General features: G+C 36.3%; 1 protein-coding gene across 1 annotated transcript; it reads right to left on the reverse strand.

Annotated features, from left to right (window-relative positions):
- Nucleotides 1-1,120: 1,120 nt before the first annotated feature.
- EIF3E (eukaryotic translation initiation factor 3 subunit E) lies at nt 1,121-26,394 on the reverse strand. The gene is made up of 13 exons (XM_074886558.1): nt 26,254-26,394; nt 24,299-24,413; nt 21,226-21,343; nt 17,167-17,209; nt 16,604-16,708; nt 14,546-14,671; nt 12,946-13,070; nt 11,709-11,835; nt 9,514-9,615; nt 8,420-8,529; nt 2,794-2,896; nt 2,410-2,544; nt 1,121-1,285 (listed from the first exon to the last, which is right to left on the reverse strand). Exons 1-13 carry the CDS (start codon nt 26,341-26,343, stop codon nt 1,247-1,249), a joined length of 1,338 nt encoding a protein of 445 aa, XP_074742659.1. The 5' UTR covers nt 26,344-26,394; the 3' UTR covers nt 1,121-1,246.

A 26,394-nucleotide genomic window follows, 5' to 3' on the forward strand; every position in this document is an offset into this window, starting at 1 on the left:
CAGCTCCCTCCCTAGTTTGATATAGTACAAGATTAGACATGGGAGAGTAGAGAGAAAAGCCTGCCTTGAAAATCACTTCTAAAGAAAGACACCTGCCATCTTCACAGACAAATCAGTTCCTGTGACTGTTTCCAAGCCAACATGTAATTGTGGACAGTAAGTGGGAGGGTTGGCAAGTTAAAACAACTTTCCACATGTAGACAAGTTCCAGAACTTTCAGAGCAGAGAGGCAAAAAAGGTACAATGTTGGAATAAGGTGAGAGTCATTAAATTTTCCCCCAAACCTTAAATGCCAAATTGCATGCAGAGATAGTATCTCTTCCTTTCTAACATTCACTTCACTGATCAGTCACTATACTTCAAGAACCCTAACAAGGATCTTGTATTTTCTGACCTAGAGGTGCTATGATACATTCTGCAGTGCAAAGGTGCTAAGGAAACCCAGGGGAGTGTGAAACACTGGCTGAAAAAAACCAGAAACTTCAAAAAATCCTTCAAATTACAATAGTTGAACACCACAGGGTTTTGGTGCTTCATGTTTGCATCATGAATCTTAAGAACTTCTGATTTCAAAACAAAAGCTTTAAACCATACCCAGATCATTAGTCAGACCTTTTGAAAGACTTTTTCCCCCCTGAAACAAAAAGCTCTGCTCCAGAAGGTTTCCAAGACTGGGCAAGATTAAAAATGGGATTTGGAACAGTAAAAATTCTGAAGCATGAACACACAGGTCTACGCAAATTATGCTGCATGTAGATTATGTTAGGTTTCATAAAAGGTATAGGCTATCCACGCCTTCAATCTACCAAGCTGCTTCTGTGACAAAAACAAAAAGATTTTGGCTTGGCCAAATGTTCAGTGGGGAACCATTTGTTTGTACCATCTGCTTTTAGTTTTTTATGTGACGTTTGCAATGGATAATAAATAATGGTAATTCCCCGCTTCCAAACTCAGACAGCTCTGAGAGCAATAGCATCCTTCGATACAAACAAATCTAACCAAACTGACATTTTAAATTGTGCAAACTGCAATCCAAAATGCTTCAAGAACACCACTATGCTAAAAAGCCCATATACAACACAATGAAGTATCTAACTATTTAAATTAGAGAGATACACAGTTAAAATTAGCCAATTTTATTCAAATAATGTTAGATGTAACACAATTACCTTTTCTCAAAAAGGTTACATATTTATGTACTTTTTAGTCAAATGAAAACTGATTCTTGCCCCTCTGCAGAAATATTTCAGTAGAAGCCAGAGTCTTGAGTAGCCCAGTTAGGTGCCTAAAGAATAAATAAATAAGGATCAGTACAAAATAATTACTATATTATCTGTTTGTTACTGAAATTTATGAGAAATTATTTAAAAAATTTTAATACTAATAAATGGCTAAGAAGTGGGAGTATTGTTAATTAGTGAAGGGTACCCTGTAAGTTTAAAGGAAGTGTTGATATAGCAGAAACACATGCTGTAATTAAGTTGTACAGCCTGAGTTCCCCAACCTAGTAGTTTCAAAAAGGAGTTCTAGAAGATTCAAAAAAAAAGAAAAACTTTGGCAGCTATGTTTTTTTAAAGAAAATAGTATCATGTTAAGTTTCACATGACTTCCCTTTAAAGGAATAAACTAATCCACCACTGCTTGTCCAACTTCCATCAATATTTCAGCAGTGAGGAAGCCCTATAAAACTTTTAATATTTTCTAAGTTCTTTTAACATGTGGTTTGTTTTTTTGGTTGGGGTTTTTTTGTTGTTTTTTGTTTTAAGTACATACGTCCAGGTCCTTAGTAGACTTCAGTCATCTACTTTACACTGTTCTTGTCCCTCAAAGCTTCCCATATTGCAAAGTGCACAGAGGTAAAACCAGATGATCTTGACGACTTCCTTATTTTCACTGGTTCTACTTAAACCTTTGGCTGACCTAGTTATATTCTCTAGTGTTTAATAAAATGAGTTTAACAGTTAGGGTTTTGCACTACTCCCCTTCATGTTCCAGTTTTAAGCATCAGTCATTCTTCTCTCAATACTATGTATGTATACACCTACAGATAACTTTCAAGTACAACCCACTTGAAAAAAGTAATACAACTACTTTTATAAATGTTACCCTTCAAACCCAGCCCTTTTCAGGTGATCATTTAAAGGAATTAGAATCAAATCATGACAGAAACATTACCTAGTAACGCAACAACAACAAAAAAAAAACCCTAGTGATGAGAAGAGAGGTGAGAAGAAAACAAGAGTCACTGTCTAACGCTCACTACAAGAAAATAAGCCTTTTCAATTTATTATGTAGTGCCAGAACTTGAAGTAGGTACATCTGATGAACTAAGAAACAGGCTAAGAATTATACTTAAATATCTCACAAAAAAAGATAGCAGGAATTCCAAGAAGTATGACTTATACCAACCTCAGATCTACCACTCTGATTCAATTTCTTCTCAATGTTCATAGCCAACATTTGACTACGAAAAGACAGGCTTTTGGTCTTTTCAATCACTTGTTGATAAGGTGAGACTGCATTGTTGCCCATCACTACATGGCCCTAAAACACAGGAAAGATAGAGCAAATTTAACAATCACTCAGAAGGCATATGCCTTTAATTTAATGTTCTGTTTTCAGAGCTTTCACAAATCATCTTACACACAAGATTAAAAAAGAGTAAGTGAAGTCCACTACACATTATGGGAAAATAAAAAAAGCAGAAACCAGAATTTGCAGTTTCTGAGTAAGTTAAAAGAAATTTAATGAAAAATTTAACACGTTCACTTGGATCCATCTACACAGCCTTACCAGCTTTGAATCCAGTTTGGCATCTAATCGTGCATTTCGAATTAGATTGACAATCCATCTTTCCGCTTCTTCCGGAGTCATATTTAGTTTATCTGCCAACATACTAAAAGATAACAGACTTAATCAAAAAGTGAAACAGAATCCCTCTATGTTGGTAAACATGACTAAGGACTGAATACAAGTTAAATCGACACAAAATGTGGCACAGCCCAAGACTTGTATTCAATAAATACCACATATCTGGGAAGCATACTTTCATTTGACTGAAATGACTTTAAAGCTTACATACATGCACTCCTGCACATCTCCCACCCCCACTGCTTTACACTGGGACATTGTGAATAAGGAATTCACATCCTGAAAGTATACTTAGTCATCATCTTGCACTTCAATCTTGACCTGTACAATTTTTATATATTCCTATTAAACCTTGCCTACATGAACATTCTTTGGAAAACTGTAATTAAGTAAATCTCACCACAACATAAAACAGCAACCCATCATTATAAAGAGAACTGAATTGCTTTTATTCTTATGTAAATGCAGCCAGCAGTCACAAAGTTTAGACTAGTTAGTCCAAGAAAGCGTCTCTCAGTATCTCAGTAGCTCATTTAGCAATAAACTTCACCCTGAAGTTTCAGAAACAAGAGCCATGAGACAGGGTTTGGTATAGAAGATGTGACAGATACACTATGCTCAAACTTGTTGCAATTTCAAAGAGAGATGGTGGGGGAGGACAGAGAAAGGAAAATTCTTAATGAAACAAGCACTCTAGTCCAAGAATAATTCTTTCTTATGGTGTTTCCTGTGGCTTTCCAGCCAACTTCTTTAGTTTCCTGCTGGCATTTGGCTCATACAGGACATTTGTAATGCTCATTCTTCCATCAGCTTTCAGACTAAGGTAACAAACATGAGGTGAGGGCTACAGACATGACCAAAAGGCCAGCTGGCTACGCTGAGTTGCACAAGAGGTCAATTTCCCACCATTTTACAGGATCTTGCTTAAACATATTCTTCTGCACCTGAAAGAGTGATTTCCTTCTTGATGATTATGAATGTGAAGCAAATACTTGCCTCGTCCACCTAGATAGACTATCTATATAGTCACCTTTATACAGTCTACGCTATGTTCTTGATCTCTCACTCCTCTCCCAACTACAAAAGTAAATTCCACTTTTTGTCATACAAACATGAAGTGAGGTGAATAGAAAAAAAAACAAAGTAACTTAAAATACTGAACTTGCAAGAACTCACTGCAGTGAAACAACACAAACGGGCAACAAAGTATGTGGAGTTTGGCAAAGCAAGGGGAAGTAAATTCCAGCCACAGTTGCTACCCTTCTACTAGAACTGTTAAATTATGGTTGAGTTAGCAATTCTAGAGAGTTAAGGCAGACAAGAGAACAGAAGATATCAGGGATGTAAATTTTTGTGGAATTATCAGTCATCTAGGCAGAATAAGCCTATTTCAATAAGGAATATAATAAGATATCTGAATAGGAAGAAGCTACAAATTCCTTTACTACCTTTCAATCAGTGATGCTAAGCACCTCACTTGAAACTGAAGAAATTTCAAACTTAAAAGAACATGGGGTAGAGTGCATGTGTGTTGCATGTTCTCGTATTTCTCTTTCAGAAGCATCAATAGGATTCAGATAAAGTAACTCCTCCTCCAGATGACCACAGGAATGGCTACTGCCACTACACTGGGGATTAAACTACCTACCTTTGGGATTAAAGCGTGGAACCTCTGTCCTTGGAGGTAGTCAAGAATCAACTAGACAAGGCCTTAAGTAGCCTAATGGAACACTGCAGTGGGTCCTGCTCAGAGTTTTAATCGGATGCACAGGACTGAACCAGATGTCTGCCAGAGGTCCCTTCCAACCTATAGCACCTTTCTGCTTAACCTAAAGAACTTGAGTACTTGGCAGAGAAGAGGGCACAGACTTCTGGAGACTAATTCCAAGCCAGAAACTATGAAGTGCTTTGTATCACCTAGCAGATAATTCTACTTTTTCCTATTATGCCTAGATTTTACTAGCTCAACTTCTTCAGAGGTGGGATTTTTTAAATTAAAGCATGTTCTATAAACAAATATATAGCATATATGCAAGCACATGATAGAAATAGCATACCTCTATCTAGGTATTTTTTCCTGCACATGCATTTGAATTAACTTACAAATCTCAGCATGAAAATGACAGGGTAGAAAGGGATATGAAAACCTGTTTTATCTCAACTTCTAGCTTTGTGATTTACATGGATTTAAAATCTTAATGTAAGAAAAGTTAAAGTAACAACTATCTTTTAATGAAATAAAGATGTCGGTATTTTAAAAAACCTAAAACTTTATCAGACTTTGATGCAAAAGATGACCTTATTTCAGCACTTGTGGCAACTGTGTTCCATTTTAGGATCTGCTTGCAGATTACACCAAAACAGCCAGCACCACCCAAAGTGTCTGGATGTATAGCATGGAGGAGGTATTTGCCTGGTAAAGCAACATACACAGCCAAAAAAGCATTCTCCATCCTTCCAGAGCAAACAAAATTATGTTACAAATAATACTATTCTCCTATTGCACTGTTAAATGGGTATCTAATACTCTCAAGAGATGCAAACTACAGTTTAGCCCCCATACATGTTTAATAGTTCAAGTAATAGTAACACATTCAGATTTACAAACACATATTAACACCATTAACAATAAAGAATGGAAGCAAGAAAAGTTGTTACTTAGATTACCATTGTTTATAAAGATCCCCACTACAATCCAATAAAAATTAGTGAACCATAATGAAAGAATTTTATTAATATTTAAGGAATACTGTCTACCATTTCAAGTTGCAGGTGATTTCAAAGGGTAGTTTCCCAATGGTAGTTTCAAAAATAGTTCTTTAGATTATTTCTGTACCTGTTTTATAAAGGAAATTCACTTATTTGGGTCATGCTAGGGCCAGAGTTATTTAGGTTTTCCTTTGCTTAAAAGGCAAGTTTACTGAATTCTACATATTTTCATATATAAACAAGCCTACTGTTTTCTTCTGTACTGCACACAGAAGAAAAACACATAGAGAAGAAGAATGAAGCATATTCAGGTCTTCAGTTAAATACAGACATATCAAACTAACCAAAACACATTCTGGATTAATTTCATCTATTACTTCTATTAAACATAATATTTCAAACAATAAACTAATTGTAAGATGGAGATGTATAAATTTTAAGTTGCAACTGAAAGCAACTACGTCCTTTGAAAAAGTGTCAGCTGTCTGACAGATGTTAAGTAGTTAAAAAAGAAACCATTAAATGAGCCATGTATTTTCCATTTAACATAAGGCATAGCAGATTTCCCACTAATTGTTTTCAAATTAGTTCTGAATAGTTAAACAGTACTTATCAAGCAGTGTGGTACAACCAACTAGTTTTAAACTCCAGGCATAGCAGTGGAAAACCCTTGTGGACCAAGAAATTGGAGAACTATACCTCATTCAAATGTTTAATTAAAAGCACTTCAACCAGCTAGTTTCTTCAAAAGCAAGTCTGAAATGCACTAAGAAAAATTTATGCACCCCACTTAAGCCCAAATCTAATGATTGTTACAACTTGCGCAGAAATGTAAGACTTACGTCCACAATTTAAAACACAATGACCTACTGAAAAGCATCTCATTACTGACAATTCCACATGCAGTTACCTGAAGCGATACACAGCAGGAATATCTGAAATATGTCCTGACTCAAAGCTTATCACTTGCCACAGAACACACCATAATGCTTATAAAATAAAGACACTGCTACCTATATTTATGCATCACATAACAAAGAGAGTCAACTACAATATTTTCTGTCATACTTGAAGTTGAAATACCACATATGGCACAAAAAATATGAACTGTAAAATAAGTAATAAACACTAAATAAATGACAGCCACCTACCATAGATCTTGATTTGCTAAATAAACATTGCTATTTTTGCTGGAATGAATCACTGGTGTGTTACCCACAGTTTATCAGTATCTTCTGACTGAGAGGCTTGAAGCATAACTAAGACACATCCTCAGACTCTCTGCTCATTGACTGGAGCCAGACCAGAGAAGCACACTGCTTAAAAAGATATCTAGTCTTTACTTAAAAAAGCTTAAACATCTAGTTTCATTGAAAACTTATGCTGGAATATGTGCAGTATTCACAGTACTAAAAATCAATTGTAGCAAAATTGCAAGACACTATAGGGTTTTATATTCCCCAGAAACTCATTCCTAAGAAAACTTTATTTACATTTTTTTCTTCAAATGCTTATTCAAAACCCCTTTATCCTTAAACATGCAATACTCTGCTTAAAGTCATTTTAGATAAAGCATTAGTCTCCTTATAAAAATGAACCTAAATATGGAAGTTTTGTTCACAGTATCTAGTTCAGTTTCCTGTGACTATGCTTAAAACACAATACACCACAGCTGATTAAACTGCACAGATTCACTGTTCGCTTTTTACATTGAACTCATTGACTATTTTAAGCTGATACAAAGGATAAAAAAATAATTTCCCAAATGCACTGAAGAGAAATGTGTCACCCAGTGAAAAGTAATGAGTCTTTGTCCTTTCTCCAACTACACCTATCTATGAGAAAAGTAATCCTTTCAATAAGCTTGCAAAATCTCTAAGACAATTTTCTCTCAAGTCCTTTCCTTTTGAAATCAAGCACTGTTAAATCGGTTCCTCAGAGGACCAGACACACACACTTGCTCTGGATACAAGATCGTAACAAGACTCCATTGCACTTGATCGATTTAACAGCTTTGGTTTCTGCTGTCTCAAGGATCTCTCCACTGTTCTCCACCATTGAGATTTTTATAGCATTCAGTTTTTCACTTCACTTTTTTTCCTTTTTAAATTTAAGGGATGTGGAAATATTGGGAATGGGGGCAAAGGCTAAGTGGAAAGGGATCTCAAGCATGCATAACATCTTCCTGCTTAGTTGCTACAATAGAGGCAATCAGAGCTGATCCATTTGAAAAGTCTGCTTTTACAAAATTAATCTGAGTAAACACCAGTCATCCTTGCTAATAAGACGACAATTTTCTTGCAGCCGGATCACTCACTTTGTGCCATAGGGAATAAAATCTATTGTTCTCTATTTAATTAATGAAAAAAGCAATACAGTTCTAAGTTTTCAAAGAATATACCTACAAGACAGACATGGGTATCTGTACCTACCAAATATAAATTTAAACAATCGCTGTATTTGCAATTTATATTAGGTGACACTGGGTATGAAAGTTCCCATTAAATCCAGTAGAGAGCTAACTTGACACCATGAGAAAGTTTTAGCTTGAAAGCACTGTTTGGTTGGGGCGCTGGGGGTGGTGGAGAGAGGTTGTTTTAAGTTAACCACGAGAACTCAACTTTAAAATATGATTGCTGTAATTTAAGTATATCACATTATTTAAGTATACCACATTAGAGCTATAAAACTAGGAAGACAACTATCCAAATTAATTTTTAGTTAATGATTTTCATTCCATCTGATGAACTGAATATTTTACTACTGAAGTTTACACTGTTTGTCAAACTATCATCCATGACTGATTTTTCTGAACTGGTGTATTAAGAAGTTAACTTACCCAATGCTGATACACTGATGGATGCGACAAAAGGTCTCAAATATAAAGAGACGGGCATTCTCAATGAAGTCCTCAAGGCATGCCACTAAGAAGAAGTCATTCACAAGCACCTGCAAGTGCAAGGAGAAAAGGAACACTAAGAACAAACATGGAAGTAGTCATTTACTGATAGACACTGTCAATAAACAGGATCAGTGAACAGCCCATCTAAAAACAGTTCCTGGTGTGTTCCAAGATGTGGAGAAAAAGCTACAGATTTAGCAGAAATTTTCGTTGTTCTACAGCTTGCTAAGCTAAAATTGCATGCTAACATGATCACCAAGGTCTGACTCAAGAAGAGAACAAGGTCTCCTGCTATCATAATTCTACAAAAGATCCCTCCAACATGTAAAATTTAATGCCCCCCTCATACTGTAGAATTCTTCTCTCTGCCGTTTGATGAACATTCTCTTTACCATGCAAACTAGATTACGTAGTAGTGCAAGAATGCCTATACAGTTCAGATTACAGCCCTATGCAGTGAAGATTATTATAAGACTTCTGATTTACCCAGTTAGGTGACTAATACTAATGACAGGAAAGCCAAACCAGAGGCTATAAGAATTGGTACTAATGTTCAGTTAATAGAAATACCTTTACACTAGTCAACCCAAGTGTTAGGTATCTTTAACTGTTCATAGTAGATAGCTAAGATTCTTCCAAGAATATGTATTTAACTATCCTAATGTAATTTCACATTACTTTCACCATTACGATTCCAGGATGCAGCAGGCAAATCCAAGCTTTTCTTCAAGCACTTTTCAAACACTAATGGAAAAGCTGAAACTCAGCCAGATACATGATTACCTATACACTTCTTGTTCTAGAACCGCTTAAATATAATTTTAAAGCTGCATTTTTACCATAAGTCTTAAGTGTTACAAAATGAGTTGTCAAAAAACCCCCAAAAACCACACATGCACACCTGTGGATCGAGTCTCATCAGAAAACATTGGCAATGGACTCAAACACCACTTCAAACAAGTTAGCTGGCCATTGTGAACTTGAGATCTTTACTTAAGGAAGGGAAGTCTTATAAATGTTATAAATCTTACTGTTTCACACTCCCTCAGCTTCTTCTGTGCACCATCAAAATCGAAATTAACGTACAAGCATTCCACAAACTCTGTGATAGGGTCCCTGTATGTGTAGGACTCCTGTCAAAAAATTAGGAACAATATTAGAAATCAAGGCCACAAGATCACTCCAGTCTTCCTTATATTCTTCAAACAAAATTTAATATGGGAAGCAAGTCCATATATCATCTTAAATAAATTAAGTTAAACTTCCCGATTCCTCTTATAAAAGTTGAGTAAGTGTGCTCTTCCCCCCCGCCCCCCCTCAATAGTATGGATAAACAACCAGAAGTGCAGTTTCATTTTCAGCATTTAGTGGTGCAACCTTTGCATTAAAAAACAAGTCAGAGACTAGAGCTGGTTGTGTATCAAACCTCCAAATTTCTTAAGATATGGTAGAACAGATAGTCTAAATTCTGATTTCAAAGACTAGTCCAACACCAAATCCTTCATGCTTCAAATTGAATGATCCTATGATTTACACTAACAACATAGTTAACACAAATAATGCTACTTTCTATATACAAAATGCTTGAGTTTATTTTGGCATTACAGGAATTACTCAACATTCTTAACTACAAGGCATAAACAACACTAGATCTATATAAATCTGTGTAAATTAAGACATAATTTAACATCCTCTGATATGTCTCTAACACTTATTTTAAGACAGCTTAACCCACTATCTGTCAATATCTGCTTCGGCATACAAAATGATCAGCAGATTAAGGGAATTACTGAGATTTTTTTTCTGAGCAAAGCTGTTTTTTCTTCTACAAAAAATGTATTTACAGTCTCATTATTTAGGTTTAAAATTCAGTTTTATAGTTAAAGGGTTTTTTTACATCAAAATAGTACTTGTTAACCACATAATTAACATCCACTATGTAAAACAGTCTTGGATTGATCACCTTTTAAAATAGATACGAACAAACTGCTTACCTATCAGTTCAATACTTGCAAAGGTATTAGAAGCATTAGCAATCTCTAACTGCTAGTAGTGCAATCGGCCTACCATATGACATCTGACAGAACACTTCATTCAAGGCTTTGTTTTTCCTATGTAGACAAGTTGCTAGTTATCCTGTCTGAACTGCTTTCAAATCTGTAAAACCTTTGCCATTTTATGATTTAATATAATGAACCATACAGAGTAGAAGAATACTAAGAAATAAATCTCTTATCAGGTATTTCAAAGCCAAAGCCAGAGTTGGCATTTTCAAAAGGAACACCCTAGTGATTGGTTTTTTATTCACACCAATTGTACAAGATAAAATGAAAGCAAAAAAAAGTTGTAAAATGTTACTTTACTTCAAATATTAGAAATTCATATTACATGAGAAGCTCAACACTAAAATCAGTTTTTAGCTCAGAAGATGAGTCTCAACACTTCGATTGGTTTATAGTTTCTTGTGCTACTTTTTTGAACACTAATGCTTAAACACAAATTAAGATATGCTTAGAGTTTTATTTTTGCATTGACTGTGCTTTGCATAGGTAGTTACATAAATGAAGTGGATCCTATCAATTGCTAGCCTGTAATAACTGCACTGTCACTATATACCATAGTTTATTATTCAGAATATATGTTATTATCATCAAAAGTGTCTGAAGCATGATGGCTTGTAAGCAAGTTGCATGCCAACTTCAGATAAAAATCTTTGCCATAACCCCCTTGTTTGCTATCAAGCACAATTCTTTTATTGCTCACGTCCATGTCTACATCCTCATGTAACTGTGCCAACAGAAACATTTTCGAGAAACTGCACATGAACACAAACCAGTGCACACAGTTCAGTGGTTATGAAATGCAAACAAGATCTTATTCATACAACAATTCCTTGTAGGGATAGCTGAAAAAGAAGAATCAGATACAAAGGCATTTCACACGTCTTGCTGAATTTTCTGCATTTAATCATACAGAAAGAAAAGCAAAATTAAGTGCATATTCTATTTTATTCATTGCTTGTTGACATGAAAGGAGGAAAAAAGTTATTCCGTCCTCCCACTGGCTGACAATGCATTTTGCTTCACAAGGGAAAATTAGTTCCATGAGAGAAAGTGAGCACCAAAATCCATAAGTAGAAGCCCTAAACCAGACGTATTATTAGAAGAAAGTTATTATGGAGTTTGGTAAAAAAAGGACAGAAAACTTCCGATATTTCAGTCCTTACCTGCTGAATAACCTTGACTAGATCTTTCAGCACTTGTCTACGTTTTCGAACATCCTTGTTTGTTATGACTGCAGTAGTCAGATATCTGAGGATATGCGGGCACATTGTCTGAATTGCATTGAGATATCTAGAAAGAAAAAAATACAGATAAAGCTCAGATAATGCAATTTTGTATTAAAACAGTATTCATGATAAATAGCTTATGCACCTTTTATGCAATAGAATACCAGGGCTTATGACTGACCATTTATTCAAATGTAGAAGAATGACTTATTTCTGTTAACCTTGTGATCACCTTTTTCAGACAGGGAAAAGGGGGAGGGAAGCAAGGGGAAGAGAAGGCAGCAGTGCACTAGGGAGAGAAGGAGCTAACACTGCAAGAGAACAGTCCATATGCTAAACTGATGTCAACACTGGCCTAATCTGTCAGCTACACTGATTTCACAAGAGGGGTTTGCATGGGCACACAGAACCACAGGAAGTCCTTTTTCATATTGTCATCCGAGCCTGCAACTTTCCTGTTCAACTCTCCAATAAACTAGCCCATATTTACAAGTGAGAAGTATAAATTAAAATTAAAAAACAAACCAATACATACACTATGAAACAAAAAGGAGACAAAAAAGCCCACTAAAAATTACTAGTCTACTGGGATCATCATGCAAGAAATTCAACTGCTTTTCTTAAGTACTATTCTCCTCTTCTAATAGATTACCTCCAACCAGGTACTCGAAGGAGAGCAAAACTTGTAACTAATTTCAAGTGTTAAGCTGTTCTAGACTCCTAGATCTATAAGAAGTCAGCCCTCTCAAAAATGGCTATAGTGTTTCAATTTTCATTTTTATTCTCAGATTTTTCTCAAGAATCCTTCTTAAACGGGTTTTTTAAAATCAAAATAGAACAACACCTTCCCCTCCAGCCCTAAAAGATGTGGTAGCACTTGGTAATCTAGCAAAACCAGTTATTCTGTCCCCCCCAAGCACTAGGGAAAAAAAAAAAAGCCAGTTCTTCCTACTTCACCACTCACTTCCCCTTCAAAGAAGTATACCCGTGCTGAAAAGCAGATTATACACAAAAAAAAGACTTGGGGAGAAAAAAAATTTCAAGTGTTAATATCATTAGAGCTTCTGAAACAGCCTCAGGCTATGGGTTGAAAAAAAATGTCTGACAACTTTGCGTATTCATCATCTGTCTTCATTTTGATTTAAAGACCCCAGCATAACACAACATAACTTACTGCGGTTGATAGAGGAAAAGGTCAATGATATTGTCTCTTCCTTTAGGATGATTAAAAAATACAAACAAAGACCAGTGGATGAGCCATGTTCTTTGCTGAAGAGACTGCAGCGGAGAGCTGACAGACTAAAAGAAAACATAACATTGATTTAAGTGAAATAAAACACAAAGTTTGCATGAATACCAATGCATGGAAACCTCCAAGTCTTCAAAAAATTTGTGATTTCCTACTGGCTCTTTTTAGCTGTTACCACTCTCAGGCTGAGTTTGACCTCCAGCTTTTTAACCTGTCATCTGTTAAAGATAAATCTGCTGAAAGTTACAACCAAGAAAAATTTTCCAGTATTATATTCCAACTTGTCTGCCAAAATTTGTATTGTTATGGCAAGAGCATGGATTTTAGTTTCCCAAAGACTACCATACTAAGATAGGTTATTACTTCCCTTTTTAATCCTCAATTTTGTTTCTTGTATTCTTCTCTTCAGATGTGATCTGAGGAACTACTTGGCTTCTCTAGCTTTTCAGTTTTTCTTCCTCTCTAAAGCCTCACAAGAGCTTTTTTGCCAGTCTCAGACAATGATGAAACACCATAATCACTTTCAGCCAAGAAATAAGAATGTAACTATCTTCATTTAAACCAGCTGATAATGCACAAATAGGAATTCAGCTCTAAGTATCTGTATTAGCTCCAAATTTCAGCAGCACCTCAAATAGATTGCAAAGCAACATGTTGAGAATGAACTGACATAGCAAGTAATAATCACTCTAAAGAGCATGACAACTACTATGACTCTATCCTAAAAAAATCTTGGGAGTCTAATGAATAAGTCAAATTTAATAGTCTATTATAACCATATAGGTTCATAAAGATGAGAAAATTAGAGAAGAAAATTTATTAACATTAGTTATCTACCACACTGAGAAAGAATCATTCTGGGCAGGGAGGGGACGGACCACCAAAACAAAACACCAAACACCTTTTCAAGGTTCTGGTTTAGGAGAGTAAAACTCTCACGTTTCAGATATGGCCACTGAAGATTCACAAGCAGAGAAGAAGACTGAGAGGTCTTCAATCACTTCAGCTGCTCTGAATGAGTACTGCAGCCCCACTCTTTCCCTTCATGTTCTTGGTGCTCATCTGAACTCAGGAACTGATGAGGAAGCTGAATTGGCTGAAAACTATTTCCAGAAACAAGATGTCTTGCATTTTTTGTCAAAAGTGCTATCTTCATGCAAGAGTATAGTTTAGTTACATGTATTTTATTCTTTATCCAAAATTAATAGCACAACTATCTGAAATTTAAGCAGCAATTTCACACAATGACACCTTGCCCTCAAACTCATCCTTGAGACTAGTTCAGTTTTCTGTTTACTGGAAATACCTTAAAAGTTCTCAGCTATATTTTCAAGTGTGATAAGAGGAAAAAAGGAGCCTCACTATTTCTTCACAAGCACCCTTTGACTCTCCCACAGTTTTAAACAAACTATCTACTGAAGAAGTGGTAAACTATTCCTAAACAAGACTAAGTGATTCGTAATAAAACTTGAATATCAACACGTCTAACCTCTCACCTTACCAACATGACCAAGATTTTACTTACATTATTATCTATTGTCTCCTTCAGTCTTGTGAGATCTTCCATTGCTGCATCCCAATTCTGCATCAGAATTTCAGATGCCAGTTTTCCCCACAGGGAACTCAAAGCATTTCTGTCTGTTGCTGGAACCTATTTTCAACAACAGCAGCAAAGTCTCTTAATTTTTCTTAAATTATTATTTACTTTGAAATATGAGGAAAAAAATATTTTCTGGCAGTAGTTTTAATTAACAAGATACCAAATTTGCATGGTCCTATCTTTCCAAATGGAGTACTTTTAAAAAAGCAATTTAGGGACAGAAGAAACAGCAGTAATGCTTCTGAAGTTGAAACTAGAAAATCCCATCAAAGTAAGACAAAGCTTCACACTACTGCAGTTTAAGTTAAAGAAAAAAAAGAAAAAATGAAATGACTGAGCACCACATGATACACTAGTTCCAATTTTTTTTTTTTTTTTTTTTTTTTTTTTTTTTACACACCATATAAAAATGCTTCTAAACTGCTAGAACAAGGTTATTTCAAAGCAGGTTCCTGAAGAATTCATGACAGTAGGTAACCACCTTAAAAGAGTTAGTACTCAAGGTTCCTTCTGCTAATGCTGTGCCAAAAAGCATACTTCTTACAGAAACATCCACTAAAACTGCAACTTTGCAGTAGTGAATCTATTTCCTGGAAGGGTAGTCCTAAGGTCAAGCTGTGTTAGTTTTATACAGGAATGAATTACACTAGGTCATTCACAGTGTCAAATTCTCTTCTCAGATCAGTTACAATAGTTCTTTCATAGGTTATGTTTCATCACACAGAACTTTAAACAAATCTCCCATCAGAATTAGTAACAAAAGCCTTATACCAAGCTGTTACCAACACAAAAACAGTACTTTACTTTTTGAAATTAGCTATTTGACATGTAAGAACATAACGCTAAGCCCAGAATTAAAGCATGAAGAATTAAGAATAGCTGCTCACAAGCCTACGTAAGTAACTTTTATTTCCCCTCAGCACACGGCATGTACCTTCATACATAAGAACTCTTCATCATCAATATTTAGACTAAGAATTCACCTTATTCCTACTTTAAAACCTATTCTGATTAAAGACACATTTCCCAATTTTGCAACAAACCAACCTCAATATACAAACCACTACATAGTTTCAGCAATCACTCCACATATCCATGAGAGATACACAGTTTAGAAGTCATTATCTTCCAGACAACCCAGGTACCAATTTAGCTGATACTTTCAGTTGAGGAAGTTCACATGCACTGTGGTGGTTCCAAATCACATGATTAGTTAGCTATTCACAATAACTGCCTTTAGATACTACAGCTGTTATAGCTACAGTATCTGGATTTCCAAGCAGTTACCTTAAATTTCCATTTGTTAGTAAAATGGCACATTCAGCGACCACCAACAATAAATTTACTGTGTTGAGATTCTTAGAAGACACTAAATCTTCATTCTCAAAATTCACTCCCACCATTAACAAATGATATGAATTACAACAACATGAGAAGAGTTGCTTCAGAGACAATGGATCTGGTTCTACAATTCTCATTTAAGCTGTTTACATTTCCTAGGCAGATGACTTATACTCTTAAAACCATCACAAAATTCAAGAGAAGACAGATGAGAGTTCAGATAAGAAGCTGGCAATTCACCATTACCACCAATTATGTTCAATCCACCTGCAAGCTTTTCACTACTGTTGATAAGATCCACACAAAAAACAAGTAGTATTTTTTTTTAAATATTTTTTCCAGGATACATTTACAGTGAGGAAAGAAGCAGCATTCTGTAATTAAATGTCAACATGAGACATACAAATTAAAAGGACAGTTCTGAATTCAGCATGACAATAACAGAATTGCTGGAAAACAGTGATGATTATTAACAATTATTTTTCAACTTTTCTTCGGTGCACACAAATTGTTTCAAAAAAGCTCAAAAGTATTGTATTTTAAGAATAAATACAGAAAACTTACCAGTCTAAGTATTTAATTGGGAAAAAACTATCAAACAAACCACAAAACAAAACCCAAAACCAAACACCCAAAACTTACCAGAACTCTAAAGAAGTAGAGATACTCTGCAGCTCCTGAGTAATTACCACATTCATACTGGAATTTTGCATACCTGTAGAGTGTATCTAGGTACTCTTGCCTAAACTGAAAACAAATACAAAAAAAAGCTTTTCACTAGGAAAAAAGCTGTTACAAGCCAATTTTGATAGTAAAGTAACTTTTGAAATCTTCAGGTTCTTTGAAAGACATTGTACACAGATAAAACAATGGAAAACTATTATACTCTTAATCCACACCACTGAATTAAAGATTATACCAATACTGGAAAAAGAGGTGAAATTCTGTATTACAAAGTAAAACACATCTTAGTTACCAGGATGCCGCTAACACTGAGCTCCGGCTTTACTTTTGTATAAAGACTAAAAAGTTTAAAGGCATTCAAATAAAATACATTAGCATTAGGAATTCTGCCTAGTAGCTACTTTGGCATGAGACAGGCCAAAATGCTGGTCTGTAACTGCTCAGAGCTGTTGGCTGTGGGGGAGGTTGGATGAAGATATTCAGAACTGAATTCAAACAGATATAACAATTAAAACACTTACACCATGTTTCTCAGCTAAATAGTCAAACAGCATCCGACCGTCCCTATAATAAAAAAGATAAAAACTGCTGTTTTTGCAAAACAAACATTGTCACCATGCAACGCTCTGCACAACACAACCTTTAGCTGTTAAGAGTAAAATACCTGAATAGAGTATAAATTTAAGATGATACTCCTCCACTGGTGAGAAAAGCAACTGCAGAAACAACAAGCCAACTACTCCTAAAGTGCTGCGAAGAAGTTTTAAAATCTTAAAATTAATATAATTTTAAATAAATAATGCCACCTGCAACAATAACTCGAGTTAAGAAAGGGTGGGAAGTTTTTTAAAATTTGATGGCATCCTTAGCTTTCAGTATGAAAGCCAAATTCTGACTTGAGCTCTTCCTGCTCATGTTACTCTAGCCAAGCAGTTTGACTTTAACACAACAGGAAAAAAATATGCCAAAAACTAAAGTAAAACAGAATTAGAAAGGAAAACTTCTCCCACAGTTAGCACTGGGACACAATGGTTAGCAAGAATACCTCTACCACAGCAAATGCCTGCAGAATGCACAAGTATAAACAGTAACTATATTTAGTTAAGTTCTAAACATCTAATTTACACATGATCAAATTTCTGAAGTTTTGGAGGTTTTTTTTTTCAACATGGATAATAAAAGGACAAGCAATATTATCTAGATCAAAGGAAAGCTCAAGCCTCCAGTAGGCAAGCATGAAATTATCTACCACCAGTTAGTCTCATATTAATGACCAGAGGACTTCAGATACCTGTGGTATTTTTAAGCAATAGTTAACTTAGTGTATAATTTTTTATCCAGTGTCTACAATGGATTTTGATCAGCTCTTAGAGTGAAATTTAAGCACACCAGCTTTTCAATGCAATAAGAATTCCATTCAAACTCTGCTGTAATCACCTGGCAACAAGAACCATAGTTGAATTTATATAGATAGTTCATATTCATAAATAGGAAGTATTTTCAATTTGGCACTTCAACTGTATGGACTGTCTTTCTACAATATAGAAAGTATTGATGATATTTTTCTATTCTCCAGCCCCCCACTGAAGCGCATGCTCCATCACCTGTAGCTACCCTCCACTTCATCTCTTCTGTGCAGTCACACTTAAACAATCATGTGGCAAAGATGACTTGGACAATTCATGGAACTATTATACTTGACAGAACATGTACTCACGATTTAACTGAAGAGGACAGCACCAAGCTATACATTCCTCTTAGGACAAAGATACAGTAGAAGTGTATGCAGCAGAAAATGTCCCCATTTACTCTGAAGTCAACTGACTGAGTTTAATTAGAACTTATAGTGTAAAATTCTACAGGGAAATGGCACATTGCCAAGGTAGCCAAGAATGACAATACCGAGTAATACTTGTGGAAGCAGCAAAATAACGTCATGGGTTTCTTCCAGTGGAACATACTTCAAGGATGAAGAATACTGACTAATCCTCTATAATTTTAAAGTCAATGTCCTCCAACAGCTGCTTAGAAAAAAAGCAAGTGAAAAAAAGAAACTGAAATGTTTTGGCTTATTCTTGAAAGAACTTCCACTTGCAAAGTCTCCTTTATACATCTCCTACCGCTTCCCAGACTTTGATGTTCCAAATGGCACTGTCCTGGATCAAAACCTAAAGCCCTGAATATTAATATGCAGCTCTAAATTTGATACAGATTCCAAATCACCAGCAGAAATTCACAGCAGTCAAAGAATTAAAAGTTGCTTTCTACTGTCTGAAGCATGCTACTCAGGTCTAGACAGATCCGACACTTTTCAGCCTAATTCTTTCTCCCTATTACTGTATAGCCCCAACAGTCTGGATTAGAACTTGTCAAGCCAATAATCAAAAATCAGTATTTCTGAGCTGCAGAGTTTTCAGACATTTTAACAAAAAAAACAATGTATCAGTTCTGAAACAAAACTTGCTGCATATGAGTAGTAGGACTAATACTTTACAGCATTAGGCAAGTTAAATTCCATGCATTTTTTGATTGTATCTCTTGCTTCCAAAGAGGGTGTTTCCAATTTAAAATAAATACTACTGACCAACTTCGGTGGATCAAAGGTCAAGTACCAGAACACACTTCCCAAGAAATGGTAGCACTTAGAATTGCAGCTAGGTCATTTTTTTTCTAGGCCAAATATTATTATAACAACCTACTGCAAAGCAAGAATTGAACAAGATCTCTATATATGGGTCAGAAGTTTAATTACATTTGAATAGAGTTGTGCTAGTATCAGGAAGCCTCTTCTTTAAAGTTAAGATAATCCCAGTTAATAACTTCAAGGCAGTTAACTAACAGCAATTGAGTCTTTCACTTTCAAAGCTATACTTCCAAAAGCTGTCAAACAGCTCCTGGCTTTGCATAAACACCTAAGTAAATGTAAATATCCATGCTGAAATCAAATATAAAAGGTGGCTTACTTATCCTGACCATGCTTTCTGCAGCAGAAACTTAAGTATATTCTGGTGATATCAGAATAGAAAATAGAAGCTTTTTCTGAAGTGCTGGAAAGCTAACAAATTTCATGATTTCTACTGACAACTTGTTTCATGTGCACATTGAGACCCAATGCAGTGCACCTCAACATTTCTGCACTGACCAAACTCTAAATTAGACTATAAGAAATTCTGAAAACCATGTGCAGAGTGCAGGAAGCATAGGCCAAATGGGCCAATTAGGTTTCTCAGCAAGTTGGGCAAAGAGGAGAAAGGGAAAAAGGATGATAATCTGCACTCAAAACAAGGAGTAAATTCTAATGAAATTCCTTCCCCTTCAGTGACCCATTCTCTTCAGGGGGGTTGCTCCCAAACAAAGGCACACCTCATCAAGAAGATTTCTGCAGACTAGAAAGAAGGGTTTGTGCAGTCAGTGTTTTTCTAAGATAATTCCAGAAGCAATGTTAAGTGTCTTCCATATCAGCAGATGCATAAAGCTTGCCAACAATAAACCCAAGTACAGGCTTCACCTTCAAATTCAAGTCGAGCCATAGGTGCTCTATCTGATGTGGTATGTTCTATCTGAAATCTTAGAGCAGGTAAGGCTGAAGAAGGATTCTAATTAATTTTCCAGAGTTGGTTAGACACATTTACAACAGCAATACAATGCTCCCTATGTAAAGACAACAAGCAGTAACTTAACACTAAACAAATACCTAGTCAACCCTCTGTTGAAGTTTCATAGTTTAAAATTAAAAAAGATTAATCTTCCTCTAACTGACCAGCTTCTGAAAGCACATTTTTAGAATACTTAGCTGAAAACTGACAGGAAGAATTCAAAGCAGATTCATGTGCATTACTTCCTCAATCACTACAGTTGAACCCTTTCCTACCGAGTCCAATTCAGGTTTAACCACAAGAACTCTCACAGTCCTTAGATACAGTGTGCAGACAAACTCATTCTACTTTAATTACTCCCATGAGCAAAGTGAAAGAAAGTGGATACATCTTAAAAAGATTATGACCACTATCTTATATCAACAAGATGGCCAGTTAAGGGTGTGAGGGAGGGGAAGGAGGGAGGGAGGAAGGACAGAGTCCTGAAAAATATGTGCTATGAGGCTGAAAGGATGCTTATCCACTGGGCCTCTCTGAATAAGGAAGACAGCACTCCATAATCCTCTGTGGAAGGTAGAAAAGGGAGAGAAAGCAGATGGTCTCCTAGAAAAGAGAATCTGAATTGTTTCACCCCACATTTTCCCCCCAAAACCCCCAAATAACCCCCTTCAAAAAACAAACAAAAGCAGCTCCCCAACCTCCCCAAAACCAATCTTGGCTGTGATTTGACTGCACCGAATGACGGCTGTCACCTGTCCTGAGTTGATTCATGAACATTAGGAACCTTATGCACAGCAGGTAAAAGCACTGAAAAAAAAGAGTAAATTGTGTCCAGCAATTTCAATTACCTGACCACAAGCACTACTTATATATTGGCTAGAAATAAAAATGTCTGTCTTTGCAGGTGCTATACAGAGAGTTTTCCTATCATCAATGACTAAGAGGTACCAGCAAGCTGTTCTGAGAAGTTATTTCAGAAGTTACCTAGTAGACTGCATTTGCCTTGTAGTCTCTGGATCCTCAAACATCTTGACAATAGGTTCAGTTTCAGCTTGAAGCTGCTTCAGCTGTGCAACAACAGTCGTTCTCTTCTCACGCAAAGCTAAACACAGACAAAAAAAAAGATTTTAATGTAATACCTTAATGTTTTACAGAAACCAACCTGTAATTGCATGGTGCTGACAGCAGTTGAACGTGTCTTCCCAATTCCTACCTCACTTGTCCTCTCAGTCAAGTCACAAAACCAGAGATATCTAACAATTCATTAACTTAAAAACCTTCTAACATTTGGTTCCTTTCCTCCTGGGTGGAGTTGTAATCAAGCCACTAAAGAGCGCGTATAGCTGGAGCAGTCTGTATTAGAGAAGGTATCTTCAGGCTTTTGCTAAGGGAAAAACAACCTTTTAAGTAAGTTCTCTTATTCCAAGTAAACTTAGAAAACAAGTAAACAGTGCTATGATGCCAGTAAGGTTAATCTTCCTCCAACTGACCAGGTTCTGAAAGCACATTTTTAGAATACTTAACTGAAAATTGACAGGAAGAATTTAAAGCAGCTCCATATGGAAATTATGATTTGAAACACTATGCATGTTTAATTAGAACATTAAACCTTTAATGACAAATAGTTAGGAAATAGAACTAACAGCTTTAGAGTGATTATTTTACACAGACCCAAACCTCCTCACCAAGTGCTACCAGTGCAATAAAATGAACACTTAAATAAAATTCAGAAAAGCCTATATATTTAAAAAAACCCTGAAACAGTAGCACCCTGAGACTGTCTATATGAGCCAGAAACATATGGGATAAGAGGAACCAAGATCAAATCCCAGGAGAGAACAGTATGAAGGAAGCCATGAAAGTGAGCCACACACCAGTACACTCAATGCCACAGTGAACCTATTGGACATTTCTTTTGTGATTTGACTACATATTTATTTGTGAAGGAGGTCCAAAGTGGATAACACCATAATGGTGACTGAGCTAAATCTAAGAATGACTTGCCTGATAGGAAGTGTTCCAATAAGGAGAAATTATCTCCAACTTCCGATGAATCTTGAGATTATAAAAGAGGAAGGGGAAACAGATGAAAGAAAAACCATTCAGTTGACTTACTAAGAGTATGAAAATGTTTTCCTGTGACATCCCCTGGCTGTGTAATTTTAAGTTGATCTCATGAAAGACAAGGCAAAAGCAACTGTAAATTATACAGAGACATTTCTAAGTAGAATAGTGTAAGTGAACTTAGCTTGAATACTTGAAACAGTGAGGTCTTCACAAAAAAAAACCCCACAGTGTAAAATTCTAATGAAACCAACAATTCCACAAATAGAAGTAAACTGTCTGTACATACATACTGGTAAGTGTTGATGCATGGAGATGACACATACCAGAAATATCTCAAAGTTAAGACCTTTTCATAGAAAGCTATATAAGCAAGCACCCTGAACACCTGACTCCGCATGAAAGTACCACCTCTGCTTAAGTTCATTTTATACTGTTGAATAAAAGCCATAGATCAAACAACAGTAGGTCACCACATAAAAAAAAATCGCGCCAAACCGATGATGCAAAATCTTCAAGAGATGTGTGAAAAAAGTATAAGAAATTCATTCAACTTCCTTGTAGCTATGACCTTATGAAATTATACACTTAGCAACCTGCTTAGGTGGCTGTAATCAGAATATTAAAAACATTAAACTAGTTACTTTGTGAAAGTGTGTTAGGATTGACATTTCTTGTGCTGTTTACTACTTATACAGTAATATTCTTCTTCAACGATTTAGAAAGGCTGAAGCAAGAAAAGAAAGAGGAAAAGCTATTCAGGCTTTGAGATTTTTACAGCCCTGAGACAGTCTGACTTTTTTTTAATCAGAACTGATAAGTAACCTAAAGGTGAAGCTATCATTACAACTGTTTCTTAGATTACAGAAGTGAAAACCTCTGGTTCTCATTGTTTATTATCAGCCCCACGCATCATTGCATATACACTCATGAACAACAAAATCTAATGCTAGCATATCAAAGATTTGGTCAAAACATTGAATCTGATGTCCGTAAGTCTATGAGTTCACATCATGTATTTCCAAAAAGGCTAACTGGCAACTCTGCCATTTAAAGAGCAAGACCAGAGGCAGAAGAACTTGTACCTGGCTATACAAAAGCACTTGAGCCTCTTCCTCCTAAACTGCAGGCAAGACAGACTGTAGTCACACCAGTTTAGAAAAAGGTGAGGAATTCCACAAAACGAAAAGAGATGGAGAAATAGGAAGAAAGCGTATATCCAAAGACTAGGGTCAGGAAGGAAAGACACCCCCACAAGCTAACAAACAAAAAAAACAACCCAGAAAAAAAACCCAAACCACAAACCCAAGCCACCCATGAAGGACAGAAATTAGAGAAAGCAAGATATTCTGATTTTCTCCACCTCTCCAAACACTCCTCAGGAAGATAGAAATTTTAGTAGTAAACAGGAAAGTTTCCAAAATAATGGAGAATACAGTAAGATATTAAATTTCATATTCATTGTTATATTAATTATGGTTGATTTTCTTCTAGAGAAACAGCAATTTGTATGTTGACAGAAGCTAAGAAAACATGCATTTTCAAAAACGTCTGTATCTCCGCAAAGTCTAAAAATCAGCCATGGACAAACAGATTAATGGAATTACTTACAATGGAAATCTAGCCTTAATATACTGGATGCTTTAAAGAAAAAGTTTAGTGACCCCAAATCGTTGTGCAATAGTGTTTAATTTGACAGATGAAAAACAAGTACAACTCTATTAGGTTATATCTCTAAAGTGCTTGAAATGACCAAATCACTATTGAAATACTTCAGCTATCACTCAAAGACTAAAATCCTGATAGACCAACAAGCCCAGACTTCCCAGTGTTCGGGGATTCTATTTGTTTCAGTATTGCACATCCTTTCTTTCAGGCCAAAGTTAAAGAGTATTCTAGTTTTTGAGTGTAACAAGCGAATTACCACTAGCTATTTAATTTTTTTAGATAGAAAGGTTGTAAAACAAATTTTAGTTCTAAATGAGCAGCTTACCATGTGGAATTTCATCAGAATAAAGATTTTTGTACACATCCATAGCAAAATCCACCATGTTGGTATCACTAAGGAGATCCAGTTTTCCTTGGAGTAGCTCTTTTTCATTGTATATCTGAAACAGCAATTGTTAACAGATTTCTTTGAATACTATATAATTTCCAATTCATGTAGTTACCTTTACAGAACAGTTTATTTATGGATTTTTGTCCCATTAAATCATTTTAAACATCAAATCTCATAGCTTTGCAAGATCTCACAGCTCTATCGTTTAGCATGCTTACTATACAGCCTCTCTACGTTTCAGGTCTTGGCAAGATACCAGCAACTTCCTGCTATTTGTGAATGAAGGAACTTCAAACACTAGTTAGAAAACAAGTAATATTTTAGATTACTATTCCTTTAACAGGAATAATTCCTATTACAATTCATGGGGAAAAAATGCAACATAAAAAATCTCTAAAAATTATATATATTTAAAAGAAAATAATAAAACTTTGGTCAGACTTTTCTTTCAAAGTAGTGAATAGTTTCCACAAAATAATATACTGAATGAACAGTGCAGATTAATCAAATAATTTAAAGTGGATGTCAGAAGTGATACTCAAGATCAAACTTTAATTGTAGCACAGATTAATCTAAAATATGTTGTTACGTGTACAGCATCAGAGCAAATTTGGTTTGGCTCATGTAATTCGATGTTGTTCTTTTAAACTTGTCATATTGGTTTTTAAGACTCCTACCCCACAATTTAGTCATGACTTGTAAACTGCTGTTAGATCTTCAAGACGTAGGTAGGGGCCTAAACTAGAGTATACCTCAAAAACATACTTTCATGAAGGCTGTATTACAATTGACCACACCATATTTGGACATCTTGGATACAGAACCTGCAAAAGTTTAACTGAGCTCTGAACATCATGTTGTTAAAGCTTTAACACTACAAAAATAACTGTTTAATTAACTTGAGCTGATTCACAAATGCCAAATAAGTAAAAATGCCCCCAAGATGACAGACACAAAGCACATACACTAAATATAAAAGCTGTTTACTCTCAATGTATGCTTGCTCAATGTAATACTCTCAATGTAATTGATTTGTTTCTGAAGCCTAAAATAATACCTATTTTAAATTAGAAGTTTATGTAATAGTACACATCTTGTTTAAACTTAAAATGGATGAGTGCTTCAGATACTTTAGATTAAACTCTCATAGATCTAAAATATCACCAGCATTATCGGGTTCTTTGTAGCAATATAGTTAAAAATATATATAAAAAGACCAAAGGACAGCATTAGGAGAACTTACACTTGGTTTAAACACTTTAAAATTGGTGATGACAACACTTTAAAATAAAAGTTGATTAACAACACTATCTAGACGGACACAACCCCACCCACCGCCTTGCAAACCCACGGCTGAGGGGCAACACGAGTGACAACGGCCGCAGACGAGGTGCAGAGCTAACGAGGGCTGTACCACGCCGTCGGAAAATAGGCAGAAAACGAACCACGGCTGTTAGGAAGAGCTTCTACTTTCCCTCCCCCGAATAAGGCTTAAAGGAAGGAAAAAACCCACACCAAATCCGAGGAAGGGGAAAGAGGAGTTCCCTCTGCCTCGCAAGCGATCAGCCCGGACAGCGCCGCTGCGGGAGGAGCGGCTGCCCCAGGCCTCCTCTCGGCCCACGGCCCTGCTCTCCCCCCCCTTCATGAGGAAAACCCACACGCCTCTTCCTCGCCCTCTCCCCACGCGGCGCAGCAGCTCCGAGCTCCTTCCTCAGCAGACGAGCTCCGAGTCGCCTCATGGCCCAGGCCCGGGCCACGCAGCGCCTGAGGAAGGAGACGGCGACGGACACGGCGCGCCCAGGCCCGCGAGAGGCACCAGCCGTAGTGGCACCGCCTGCCGCTCCCCCAGCTACAGGGCGGGCTCTCCCGCCTCTGGGGTGGCCGCGTACCTCCTTGACGGAGAGGAACTCCAGCAGCGGGAAGACCAAATGCCGGTCCAAGAAGTGCGCGATCTTGGTGGTCAGGTCGTACTCCGCCATCTTGGCGACGGAAAAGAAAAGAAAGAGGCGGGGCCTGGCGGCGCGCGGGGA

The sequence above is a fragment of the Strix uralensis genome, chromosome 1, assembly GCF_047716275.1.
Source record: "Strix uralensis isolate ZFMK-TIS-50842 chromosome 1, bStrUra1, whole genome shotgun sequence".
Lineage (NCBI taxonomy): Eukaryota > Metazoa > Chordata > Aves > Strigiformes > Strigidae > Strix > Strix uralensis.